The sequence below is a fragment of the Daphnia pulicaria genome, chromosome 12, assembly GCF_021234035.1.
Source record: "Daphnia pulicaria isolate SC F1-1A chromosome 12, SC_F0-13Bv2, whole genome shotgun sequence".
Lineage (NCBI taxonomy): Eukaryota > Metazoa > Arthropoda > Branchiopoda > Diplostraca > Daphniidae > Daphnia > Daphnia pulicaria.
In genome coordinates, this window is record NC_060924.1 from 2,591,653 (window position 1) to 2,604,076 (window position 12,424).

At 39.7% G+C, this 12,424-nt stretch overlaps 6 protein-coding genes across 7 annotated transcripts in view; 3 read left to right on the forward strand and 3 right to left on the reverse strand.

Moving 5' to 3' along the window:
- The window catches only part of LOC124316136 (sporulation-specific protein 15-like), a 610,960-nt gene that overhangs the window by 480,897 nt on the left and 117,639 nt on the right, over positions 1-12,424 (reverse strand). Inside the window, exon 13 of the mRNA XM_046781891.1 lies at positions 6,707-6,716. The gene's annotated coding sequence lies outside the window, so the exon portion shown is untranslated. The remainder of the gene's footprint in view (positions 1-6,706; positions 6,717-12,424) is intronic.
- LOC124316145 overlaps positions 1-12,424 on the forward strand; it is a 411,551-nt gene that overhangs the window by 65,546 nt on the left and 333,581 nt on the right. The window lies entirely within an intron of this gene.
- Positions 150-1,896, forward strand: LOC124316387 (glucose-6-phosphatase catalytic subunit 1-like). The gene is made up of 5 exons (XM_046782303.1): positions 150-309; positions 384-548; positions 611-820; positions 892-1,293; positions 1,358-1,896. The coding sequence occupies exons 1-5, from the start codon at positions 245-247 to the stop codon at positions 1,593-1,595; spliced, it is 1,080 nt and encodes a 359-aa protein (XP_046638259.1). The 5' UTR covers positions 150-244; the 3' UTR covers positions 1,596-1,896.
- Positions 1,961-6,861, forward strand: LOC124316130. Of its 2 annotated transcripts, XM_046781878.1 has the most exons (6): positions 1,961-2,102; positions 2,996-3,221; positions 3,287-3,379; positions 3,454-3,885; positions 3,943-4,311; positions 4,372-6,861. In XM_046781878.1, exons 2-6 carry the CDS (start codon positions 3,135-3,137, stop codon positions 6,640-6,642), a joined length of 3,252 nt encoding a protein of 1,083 aa, XP_046637834.1. In that variant the 5' UTR covers positions 1,961-2,102; positions 2,996-3,134; the 3' UTR covers positions 6,643-6,861. The 2 variants fall into 2 exon arrangements, with proteins under 2 accessions (XP_046637834.1, XP_046637833.1); XM_046781877.1 differs by lacking the exon at positions 1,961-2,102 and having other exon boundaries at positions 2,896-3,221.
- LOC124316578 (adhesive plaque matrix protein-like) lies at positions 6,759-7,603 on the reverse strand. Its single transcript, XM_046782597.1, has 3 exons — positions 7,552-7,603; positions 7,312-7,425; positions 6,759-7,246 (listed from the first exon to the last, which is right to left on the reverse strand). The coding sequence occupies exons 1-3, from the start codon at positions 7,561-7,563 to the stop codon at positions 6,944-6,946; spliced, it is 429 nt and encodes a 142-aa protein (XP_046638553.1). The 5' UTR covers positions 7,564-7,603; the 3' UTR covers positions 6,759-6,943.
- Positions 10,319-11,638, reverse strand: LOC124316761. Its single transcript, XM_046782709.1, has 4 exons — positions 11,518-11,638; positions 11,357-11,428; positions 10,951-11,287; positions 10,319-10,878 (listed from the first exon to the last, which is right to left on the reverse strand). Exons 2-4 carry the CDS (start codon positions 11,420-11,422, stop codon positions 10,319-10,321), a joined length of 963 nt encoding a protein of 320 aa, XP_046638665.1. The 5' UTR covers positions 11,423-11,428; positions 11,518-11,638.

Consider the following 12,424-nt stretch of genomic DNA (forward strand, 5'->3'; position numbering starts at 1 on the left):
TAGGGAGGAAAAAAAACCAGGGTTCGGGAGAGACAAACAACAAGTCAACAACGAGTAAACAACAACAGCTCCGGGGCAGCTATTAACGAGTCAACAAGTGGGCTCGGCCGTCTCTGTCCGCATTCGCCGTCGTGTATAAAAGCGGATAAAATCATACCGGACTCCAATTCGAATTTGAGAGCTGCTCAGTCAACATCTTCTCTTAACAGAAAAATCTCAGCTTGAATAAGCTTTTTACTATACTATGGCTTCCGAACTGCAGCCCATGTACAGCTATGGCATCGACGTCATCAGTATTCTCCAATCATCGTAAGCTAAATTAATTTTTGTAAAATTTTGAGTCAGCATGTAATTGACCTTTTTGCTTTTTTTATTGGATCAAGGTTTCCCGATGGAGAAAGCTTCTTTATGGACGTTTCCAAAGTCTTTGATCCAAAATACGTCTTCACCATCTACTTCCCCATCATCTTCGCTCTTCAGTGGGCCATCGGTATCAAATTATTGGGCACCATCATTGTCGTCGAGTGGCTCAATCAAGTCTTGAAATGGTGAGTCAACCTCTACCTTACACATCGAATACGGTTATTTATTTTATGTTTTAATTCAACAGGTTGATGCACGGTGACCGTCCTTACTGGTGGGTTCACGAGATGGAAGTCACTTACAACTCGACGACGCTCCTGCCCGAAATCTTCCAGTACCGATCCACTTGCGAGACTGGCCCGGGAATGCCATCGGGACATTCGATGGCAATGTCCGCCGCCTGGTACGTCGTTGTCCAGTCATTCATCGACCGTGTCGTCAAACCGTCCAAAATGAGGTAAGAGAATCCTGATTCCCAACCAAGAATGAGCTGATTGTTACAACAATTTGATTGATAACAATTTGCAGCGCTTCATTGAAACAACAATCGACGCAACTTTTATGGGGCGCATTCGTCGTCATCCAGACCCTCATCGTCATGTCGAGGATGTACATCGCCGCCCACTTTCCCCACCAGTGCGCTCTCGGTCTCTTTTTGGGTGTTTCTATCGCCCATCAAATCTACGGCTCGTCAAAGTGGCTGAACCTTAAGCGCAGCCAATGGCTTCTAGTCGCCTCAATTATTTTGGCCAGCGCCGTCGGCACCTACTCGTTCCTGTTGCTGACGGGAAGGAACCCGGCCTGGTCCATCAGTCAAGCCTACAAGTGGTGTGCCAAACGGGAATACATTCACGTTGACACCACTCCATTCTACAGTCTCACCCGCTACAGCGGAGCCGCTTTCGGTCTTGGCCTCGGCTTAACATCAAAGTAATTTTCAAATTTAAATATCCCGCTCGTTGAATCAGTTACTTATCGATTTTATTTCCAACAGATTTTTTACCCAGACAGAGAGAACGAGCTTCACCCGAGTCCAAATAATTGTCACCATGATTTTGGGTCTTGCCCTCGGCTACGGAGCTGAACTTGCCCACGTCGCTATCCCGAAAACGAACGAGTCGGTGTTTTACACGCTCGAGTTCCTGTTGAACGTCGCCTTCCCGTACAGCGCAATCGCATTGGCACCTTACGCTGTGATGGGATCTGGAGTTGGTAAAGCCAAGTATCTGTAAGGCAGCCGATTTTTTCCTGACCGAAAGTAATGGGATTGAGATAACATTCCTGACACACCGCTGACAGTATTGATTCGTTTACCCACTTGCATCCATGTTTGAATCACCCACTCACATTTCTCAAATTTGTACGCTACCAAGTTTATCGTTTATTTGTGTAAATACTTTGTACCTTATTCTTTCAATTGTTGTACTTTCGCAAAGATTTAGTAGGATAGTGACTGAGTCTCAATCCTAGATTAAAATTTGTTTTCCCACATGCGTGTGCCTTGCCAATAAAAAAAGATAATTTGATTGCCAATTTCGTTCCACGAGCCAGAAAACCGCTTTAGCTTTTTCATTGTTTTTGTGGTTTGAATTTAGAGAGGGAAGAGATTTTTGGTAGTCGTCTGTCGTAGTCATCGTTAGTGTCGTCTGCTTTTGTTTTGATTAGAAAATGTGACGGATGGACGTTAGTTTAAAAGATCAAAACCAAAACGGAATGATCACATCCAAACACAGCTGAAGGTATATTTCAATCTGAAATAATTAACTGTATTGCTAAGAATATTTTAAATGTTGAAAGTCAATCTGGCAAGCAATTGTGTTGATTTGCCAAAAAAACATCTTGATAATCACAACTTTTGATTACAACATTTTCCATTTTCTTTTTGCATTTATCAATTAAAGTTCAAAAATTTTTGAATTTGAAAATCATTTAATAATCAAAGTTGTGAAACTGACATAAGTTGTTTGTCAGCAAATCATTCCACTGTTCTTGCAAGAAAATCACTAGTTTGCGTGGGAAACAATCACGTTGATATTTAAACTTGAAATTTTCACATTTCCTTGCACATTTTCTAGACATAGTAGGTCAGTGACTGAGTCTCAATTCTAGATTATTAAAATTTGTATTCACACATGTGTGTGCCTTGCCAGTAAAAAGATAATTTGATTGTCAAGTTCAGCCATATAGCGAAAAAGACCTTGGGGAAACATAGGCCTTTCTTTCCTTCTTATCTCTAAACAGTAACCTTGGAATCTTAGATTGGTAATTTCGGACGCACACGTCTGCTCGAAAAAACTAAAAAGATTTTCCTTCCGCGGCACAAACATAGATCCTACACCGTATTGTTTCAATGCTGATAACACAATCGTACGATATGAAGGCGGGTGACCGGTGACGTCACGAACTTCCGCCCGTAGATAAGCACCAGCTTAAATCGAAAAGATTATTTCGTATAGTTTTTCGTCCTTTCAATTCGATATCATTGCAAGTGTATAGTGTCAGAATGCAACCCATAATGAAAAACAAAATTTCGGTTAACATGTGCTGCGTACCGTGAAATTGTGTTCCTTTGCTCAAAACCATAAACCATGCCTTTCGCAAATATCACCAAAAAACCTTCTTTGTCATTTAGTGATCTGATTTCGCTGGACCAGCTGTTTTCCCGACCACCACTGGACAGGTCACCTGAGTCCCGTTTTCTGGAAGAGTTCGATCATGTCGAATTATTTAGCAAAGGAGCTTTCGGTCACGTCTATGTGGCTGAAAAGAAGATGGAGAAGAAGAAATTCGCCGTCAAATGTATTAAACTTAGTGCCAACGATGAAGAGATGGCACAATTCAGCACCAGAGAAGTCGAAGTAATCAACTTTGAATCAATGCAATGCAATGCAATTACATCCTTTAAAATGTGTTTGATAAATAGGTGCTGTCCGGCTTAAAACATCGTAATATCGTATTTTACTACAATGCCTGGTGGGAGAATAATCCTCCGCCGGAATGGGAGGATGCAGCAGAGGTAAGGATACATGAATATATTAAAACGTTCCCAGAATAATATGAATTCACTTTCTAGCTACTATTTGTGTTTAGGGATACGCAGATGAGGACTTGTCTGCTGATTTGGACGACGCTTCTAGTTTCGATTCCAGGCGGATTAAAGAAGCGGAAGAGCGCTACGGAAATCCAAGCGTAACACCATCTCGGTCAAGAGAACCGAAAGAACAGCAATCTGTATCGCCTTTAAAAAGAAGTGTGAGCAGAAGTAGTGGAATATTCTCGTCGGAACCGACTGATCAGCAGAGTTCACGTCAGAGTAGTTCATTATTCCGTTTGGTGTCGTTGGCTGCCGAGCAACTGGTGCCGAAGAAAACAAGTCGCAGCTACATTTACCTGTACATCCAGATGGAATTGTGTCGGGAAGAGAATCTGGCCAAGTGGTTAAAGACCCGGAAGCCCGTCGAATTAAACGTTCACCAAATGTACCGTGAAATTCTATCAGCCGTCAAGTATCTACATAGTCTGGTAATTATGTCCATTAATGATTTTAAAACTAACGTCAATTTTTAAAATTCTATTCAGGAATTAGTTCACCGCGATCTAAAGCCAAGCAACATTTTCTTTAATTTTGACTGGTCGATCAAAGTTGGCGACTTTGGATTGAGCAAAAGGATAACAGCGGGTGAAAGTTCGCCAACGACAAGCAGTGAAGGGAGACAATGGGATAAATTTGATCGATTGAATCAAACACTCTACATCGGCACAAAACCTTACATGGCCCCGGAGCAGGAATCATCCAATACGTACAATCACAAAGTGGACGTCTATGCCTTGGCCATCATCCTCTTCGAACTGCTAATGGGTCCGTTCAAAACCGATTCTGAACGAATAGATTTAATTTCCAAATTAAAGTCCTTCCAGCTTCCACCTAAATTGCAGGATGCCAACATAGTAAGAATGAACCTTTTTAAAAATGAAATCAAATTTACATTCACAATTTCAATTTCTTAGAAACAATTGCTACTCAAAATGCTGTCCGTCGATCCCAACAAACGGCCGGAAGTCAAAGACATCCTTTCAGAGCACTTCCCAAAAGAGGTCAAGCAACTCAACCCTCGCCCAGTTAAGCGCCAGAACTCACGTCCGTCGGTACATACACCCATCAGGCACGCCAGTGATGTATTCCAATCGAAATTGCTTATGCTTTTCTTAATTCGTGGCATTCGCAAGGGATACCAATTCCAACTGGGAACTGAAATGTCTGAATTGGGTGGCATATTTGACGACTTGATTTTCAAGTACCAAGTCGACACTTCCAACGATAACAATCAAAACTGGCGATATCGGTTTGTCCAGGCCAAGTACAAACAAGACGAGACATTCAAAATTACCGGAATTCAACTGCTCAACGGCAATTTAGGCGATTTCTGTCTGGCGAAATATTTCCGATCGTTCATGGAGATCAAGAGAACGGGAGAAGAAATTAAGGACTGCATCATTTGCACCAACGTTGGCTTCGACGTCAACAGTTTAATGAAGGATGGACTTGGATTGGCGCCCGTCAACCCTCCCGAAGATATTTTGACTTTCGAAAATTTCTCCAGAGGTAAAAAACCTGCTTGCTACAAATTGAAAATTACGGAGCACTTGCGACAGAAAGTGACGGTCAGTGATTATTGGTCGGATATTTATTTTCTGGCCGACAAGTTACGTGAACACGGTAAATTTAACAAAGTTATTCCGTTGAATCAAGACGTTTTCAAGCGTTATCACGTCGCTTTAGTCAACGAACGAGTCGTCGATTTGAACACGAAGAAATTTCACGAAGATTTTTTAGATTCCGTGAATTTATCACCCGGAGCAACCCAACTGCGCCAAATTATCTGCAACTTCAAAGGCGGTGAAGCGGACTTGAAAAATTGGAAATTCAAACTGAGCAATAAGTTTGGCGGAATAAGCAACGCCGCCACCCGAGTTGATTTACTACCCCAAAGAGTGACATACCAAGACATTGATGAATTTTTCGATAAACTCGTCTTTGCTGTTGACACGCCCAACGTAGTGAAATTGGATCAAATTCTTATCAAAGAGGTGGGCCAGCATTTCAAGTTACTTGGACTTCACATGCTTCAAACGGTGTGGAACTTAACCTACAAAAAGTTTCTTTCCTCCGAAGATGGAATGAAGATACTAGAAGATACCGAACAAACTATGGTCTCAATCAATTTAACAACACTTTCTGTCGATTACCAGGATCATCTCCGCAAAGCTTACTGCCAATACGAATTAAAGGGCAATCAAATGATTAATGAGCTAAAACAATTCTTGTGCCGTACTAAGAAAAACAATCTGCGCTTCTTGGGTGTCAGTTCAACTTCGCCCGGAAGTACGGCAGTCAAAGTGTTTTCGGTACTGGAGACCCTAAAAGATTTCAAGCAACCAGACAGTTATTTGGTCGTCTCTTCTAATCGTATGAACGATGTGAATCAAATGGAACAATGGAAAAAGACGCTGGAGTTGGGACCGTCTAAACTGTTGATCATCGTTTGCGAGAGTGGCGATAGTTTCCTTTATCGCCAAATTCTCCAAGGCACAGATGTGAGCAAGAGAGTCATTATCATTAGTAGAAGCCATCAAGTTACTCCACCGTCAACAGATATTTGGAAAGAAATTCAGGATCGTCCATGGCAGAAGCTCGAATGCATTCAGATTCATTTCAAGAAAATAAACCACGAAGGATTACGCGATACTTTAAGAGGTTTGTTGTCGGAGCCTCACAACAGAAACACTGCAGTCGTATTCATCCAAGGAATAATTCAAGATGACGTTTCCAGCTTGAAAAAGCTTGCGCCAGAAAACTATGAGCTCGTGTACAATCGAACTGAAAATAATCAAGAAAATTCCAAAGGTTTTGCTGCGATTGTCGTTAACCGTAGCCTGGATTTTGAGAGAATCCTGCCATCGCGGATGTTGTACGATCCAAAGATGATAGCCGGCATTGAATTGTCTTTCAACGAATCCTCGCTCTTTCTCTATTCCGTCTACCATTGTGCGGATGCAGCAAATAAAGAACTCAGTTTGGAATCGAACGCATCCAAGACGGTGGTTTGCTCTAGTCCACCAGTTGCTGTCAATCCAGTGGCCAATCATCCAGAAAAAGAACTCGAGTGTATACATTGGCCGGAAGGAGACGAAATCCGACATGGGACTGATGTCCACATCAGCTGGGAACGTCTCCAATCACCAGATGGAAAACAATCCTACATCCGGTTTTCTATTTGAAATTGTTGATTGACGTATGAAGAGACAACATCTTGCAATATGTTGTTTTATGAGAGCTTTAAAGGAGTCGTCTGCTGTCCTTCAGACTTATAAATGTAAGAATAACTTCCATGAGCTATTTTTTAAAATTTTATTGTTTTGACTAATCTGCTTGGTGAACACCAGTTTCATGTTCATGACAAATCAATGTGCAAAATATAATCTCATAATTCAGTTTCATCGCTAATATTCCTAAACTAATAACAAAAACCAGATCATTTATATCTAGAGAAAAGGGCGGAAACTTTCAAGATTGATCCAATCAAGGTTTGTAAGGTTTAATTGGAGTTGCAGGTTTGTATGCCGGCGGTGGTGGTGGGCCCGGTTGGTAGGCGGGTTTCGGTTTGCTGTAATTCTCTGGATACTTGGCCTGTCCTTCGTATTTGACGTTGGCGACGTATCCGTTATCATCGGCCTTGTAAGTGACGATCTGAGTTCGGCCATCGGGCAAGGAAACACGGTAAGATCCGGTCACAGCTTTCGTGTCTGCCGTCTCCTGATGGGCGTAGTTGTTGTAGCTAGGGCCGTCGCTGACAGCGTAGCCGAAACTGTACGGCATCAGCGGCTGATTTGAATTTGAATAATTATTTTCATTGCAGATAAAAATATGATTGAACTGATTTGTTATACCTCATAACTTTGAGTGGGATATGGTTTCGGGGGAGCAGGTGAGTAACCGGGTGGTTTAGGTAACGGCGGCTGAGCGAAAGCTCCAACAGCGACCAATACAAGAATAATGGCGAACTAAATGACGAAAAATAATTGTAATTAACTTTTATTATTTAGGCACATTTAAGGTTGAAATTATTAGAAAAAATTCAGTTATGTAAGTTAAACGGACTTTTAACTTGGATGCTGTATTGAATTTACCTGGAATTGCATGTTGTTGTTTAGAAGGGAATAGAACTGGTGAAACTGATACTTTGTTAACCATTCACAACTGCCTTATATATCTATCCGCCCGCGTATATAGTTTGTACTACAGGTGAGGAGATGACGGCCCAGACATTTCCGGGCGGGACTTGAGAGTACGCGGCTGCCAAGGCTGAATGATTTTGTGGTGGAAAGTTTTTCATTTTCTTTCTCCTCGTGTATTTGCTTTCTCATCGCCAAATTACCCGATAAAAGCCTACCGTCTTCTTTTAAAGCGTTCCGTTCTACAATTTTATCTTTATTGATATATGCTTATACAGTGTGTTATGATACTTTTCTCTCTGAATTTTTTCGTTGTTCTCTCAACGACTTTCCCTTTTAATTGGATCTCGTTGACCCTCCTTTAATAGCTCTATTTCGATTAATAGAATTGCGCAGTACACGTCAAAAAATGTTAAAACCGCAACAGAATTGGAGCGCAATTATATTGCAGACGACAGATGTTCTGAGATAAATTGCAATCTGCCATTTTCTTCCTTATTGATGTTATCGACAATTATTGTAAAGAAATATTGGGCCCTATTGATTCCTATTGCGAGTAAAGTTTTACGACATGTCGTATGGGCCCTAATTTTAGTTCTCTGCATTTCGCGAATGCGACGTATGTGGGTTTTACTGGAGCGATTTCGTAATCGTTAAACGCTAGTTTCTTATTTTAGGTAAGCTAAAACTCACAAGATGTGACTGTTTTGCTTAAAGGGTTTATAGCTCGCAATTAAATACTGTTTATTTTTCGTTTCTCTCGGGACGACTTTCACCTGAATTCCATTTTTTTTTTACAATTATTTCTATACTTTTTCCTCTTGTATTTTAATAGTTTTTTAGAAATAAAGGGAAAGTATTTGTTCGTTTTAACTTGACTTTGCCGTGTTCACTTTAAGAGTATCTAGAAACAATTTTCCTGAGTTGAAAAACCGCAAGTTGTAAACGTTATAGCTTGTGGCTCAATCTGCATTTGAATGGTGGTACCGGTACTCAGTTTCAAAAATTGATTCAATTTGTAAAAAAAAAAAACAATTTTAAGTTTTTATAACTCAGGTTCAAATTATATCGAGATTTTACCAAATACTCTCATCAGTTTTCCACTTCCACAGAATGGAAGAATAAAATTTTTCTTTATGTAATTCTTAAATTTTTTCTGAGCAATATTAGATAATGGGAAATGAACTTCTGAGTTCTGACAACCCTGACAGCAGTTTTTCACATTTACCAAAGACTATTTTGTCAGCACATTTATTTATTATGAGATTATTTATGCAGAGTCGAGCTTCATAAATTGGCATCACTGCTTCCCATTGAATTCGTCTGTTGAATGTTGATCAGTTAGTCTGTCAGTGTTGCAGACCGAGTTGATTATATGCTTCAATCGACGTAGTCAGAGGAATAAGTTCATCACCATTAAGCCCTCAGAGACCGTGAATTACCATTCCTGGCACTTTGGCAAAATGCAGAAAATTCCACTCACAGAGCCAACACCACGATAACATTCATCAAAATGGAAGCAGCAGGTAAGAACTTTTTTGTACCTGTTGTAAATTTTAATTTCAATTGCGAAATGTCGACTGATCACTTGCCCCTATTCGCATTAGCAATCGTTAAATTGGCTAACACGACTTGATCAAATTAAAATTGAAATGTTGGTCTTTCTTTTTTAAATGGCCGTTGCTTTTTCGTCATTTTCACACCGTGCGAATAGATGGCGCGTCTGTCCATTTCATGCGGGTGCGGCGGGTGAAATTCAAATTTCAAATTTTGGAAATTGAAACCGAAAAAGTGAAACGCAATTCAATTCAATCACCAAAGATAAACGAGATACTTAGGCACTAAAAGAGTTTCTTTTTCGTTATGATTTTATTACATTTCGAGCTGCGACAAGAAAACAAATTGAGAAATTTTTAAATAGTTTGGAGGATTCACGTCCCCCGTTCAGCCATGCACAACTATAATAAACATGAAACTGGGGAAAAATATTGAAAAAATTCCAATCCGTTAACGAATCAAACGCGAATTAAATTTCTCCCATTTCTAGTGTCACGCGCCTTTTGTAAATCTGGCAGTCAAAATTGGTTTTCTATTTGTCGCGTCTACATTTTCGCAGATAGAAAATAGAAAATTTGTTTTTGAATACAACACATATATTTGCATCCACAGTCAAATTTTCGTAAAGAAATGCCCGCTCCTTCACGAATTAGAGACGATCGAATTTCCTCTCATTCCCTAATTTTTTCTCACTTCCAACCCTCCATTCTTGAGAAGGAATAATTAAAGCTTAATCAAATTAAAATAGTGAAATACGCCTTTAAAGATAAGCGAGATGTGTAGACGCATCGTTTTCGCGACGATTTCAAGCGACATTTTAAAATTTAAAAATCAAATCAAATTTTATATCTGGCAATCAAAATTAGTTTTCACGTCCCATGCCCTTGATTATAGAGATAGACACACGAATGGACGAATGCACAATTGAAATGGTTATTCATCTAAAAAAGAACTTTTGGAAAATTTCGTCCGTAAGTGAATTAAGGGCAAATGAATTTTCTCTCATTTATAGTCCACCTGCATTTTGTAAATCTGACAATCAAAATTGGTTTTTTGCTTGTAACGTCTACATATTTTTTACAAATAGAACATTGCAACTTGGTAAGTGTATTTAGTAAGTTAAGTTGCATACACTGACAAATTTTCGTAAAGAAATGCCCGCTCCTTAATGAATTATCTTCCCTTCCCCCTTAAAATTTCCCTCTACAAAATGGCGACGTTCATTTTGCGCATTTTGGATGTGGAACCCGAAATCTCGAATGGACGCCACAATTTCCTCCTCCAACATGAAACCCGTGAAATGGGTGCGGTGGGCACTGTCGTCATACAAATACGAGGCTGAATAACCAATCTCCATCCAGAGTTGATCGCCTTTTTTCAAGTTCAGCGTCGACTGAAGGGTCAACGGACTAAATCGACTAACGGGGTCGTTATTCTCTGCAACATAACTAGACCCGATCATATTCCCGTTCAAATAAAGATTAGAAGAAAACTGAACAGTAGATGAAGGTTTAAGATACGCCGTTCCCGCGAAAGAGAAAAAATAAATTCCCGGTCGCGGTGCCGTGAATTTCCCCGTTGTCAAATCCATGGCGTTTCCCTCGTTCACCCGCGCCAACTCGAACGGAATCGGAGTTTGTGTTTGGTTAAATTGAGATTCTCTCTGGACGTAGAAATGGACCGGCGCAGATTTGACGTCGGCGTATCCGATCCATTTCTGAAAACCTTTTTATTAATTATAGAATTAAATAATAGATAATTGCAATTGATTAATTCGTGAGAATCTAAAACGTTTACCTGCATCGTCAGGTAGTTTAGTGAAATCGCAGTAAACGGATTCCATTTTCACCGATCCTATGACGGAATAAAATCCGTTCAGGGTGTGGCCAATGCTTTTGAGATCCGCGCATGAAGACGGCAGTCCGTTGATGGAAACAGCCGATGGATTATTGACAATTGGAACAAAGTCGGTTGCTGCTGCTGTGCGTTCATTTTTCTCTCGTGAAAAACAACTTTTAATAAGCGAATCTTGTTGTTTAACTTTGTCCTCCAGTTTTCCAATTTTGACTTCCAGTTGGACATTTTTGGCCTCTAATTGGATTACTTTCAATGCCAAATCTTGTCTTAGTTTATTCTGTCAGAGAAAAGTGGAAATGATTACCCGCAGTGAAAGTCTGAATTTACCTAAACAGTATAGACTTACATTTAATTCGAGTTGCGCCTCCATTTGTTCATCTTTGGCCTCCAAACTTTTCACAACTTGTTTCATTTGAATCTATTGGCAAATGAAATAACATTACATTAAAAATAACAAACGACAACAGAAGCGTCTCGCATTAAAAAGAAATTTTGATAAATTCTTACATAATTTTCCTTCAGTTGTAGGAATTCTTCCTCCAAAGAAAAGGCAGCGCCAGTCGAACTCGTCGTCCAGCAGATGAAAACCAACAGCAAAACAACTTGGGTGAGTGAAACTACAGAAAAATGCCCCGCCATTCTTTAGCTTTTGGAAAATAAGACTGTGTTTTTTTACTGTGTTTTCCAACTGGACGGGCGTTTCAATTTATTGGCATATTGTTGGACCTGTTGTTGCGTTCAACCGGCGTCCAACTTAAAGGTTACACTTGATAAATGGAGAACAACGGTTCTTTGTGTCTGTAAATAAGAAGATAAGTTTTCGATAAGAACTTTTAAATGTCAGTTCAATGTCATGGTATTATTTGTTTTTGTACGTGGCTGTGAACAATCTACCGTTTATTGAAGCGGGGATTACCATGCGGATTGGTCAAACAGAGAAAGAAACAGACAAATAAAAACAACAAATGGATATCAATTATTGACTCGAATGACCTGCAAATAGTTTTGGGTTTTTTTTTTAAAGAAAAAGAAAATAAAACAACGTAATCGAAAACAGCGCCATAGTGGCCTAGCGTGAATTTAGATAATTTGCAGAAGAAATAGTTTGGCACTCTTTCTGTCCTATGTGTTGTTATGTCTGTTGTTGTGTATTTTTGTAAAGAGAGGGAAAAAAATGTACAAAGAAGAATCAAATGTACAAAAATCTGTTTACAGAAATTTTGAATCTTGTAATTTCTTGGTTTGATCCAAGGCCGGCATTGATGGGAATTCGTTACATCCACTTCGCATTTCAAGAGATGCTAATAGACGGCCAGAGTGACACCAACCAACTTAGTTTGAATAATTTTATTTATTTTTTAAGTGGTAAGCTGCCGATTTTTTTAAAGATAAACATTTACAGTGTCTAGTTATG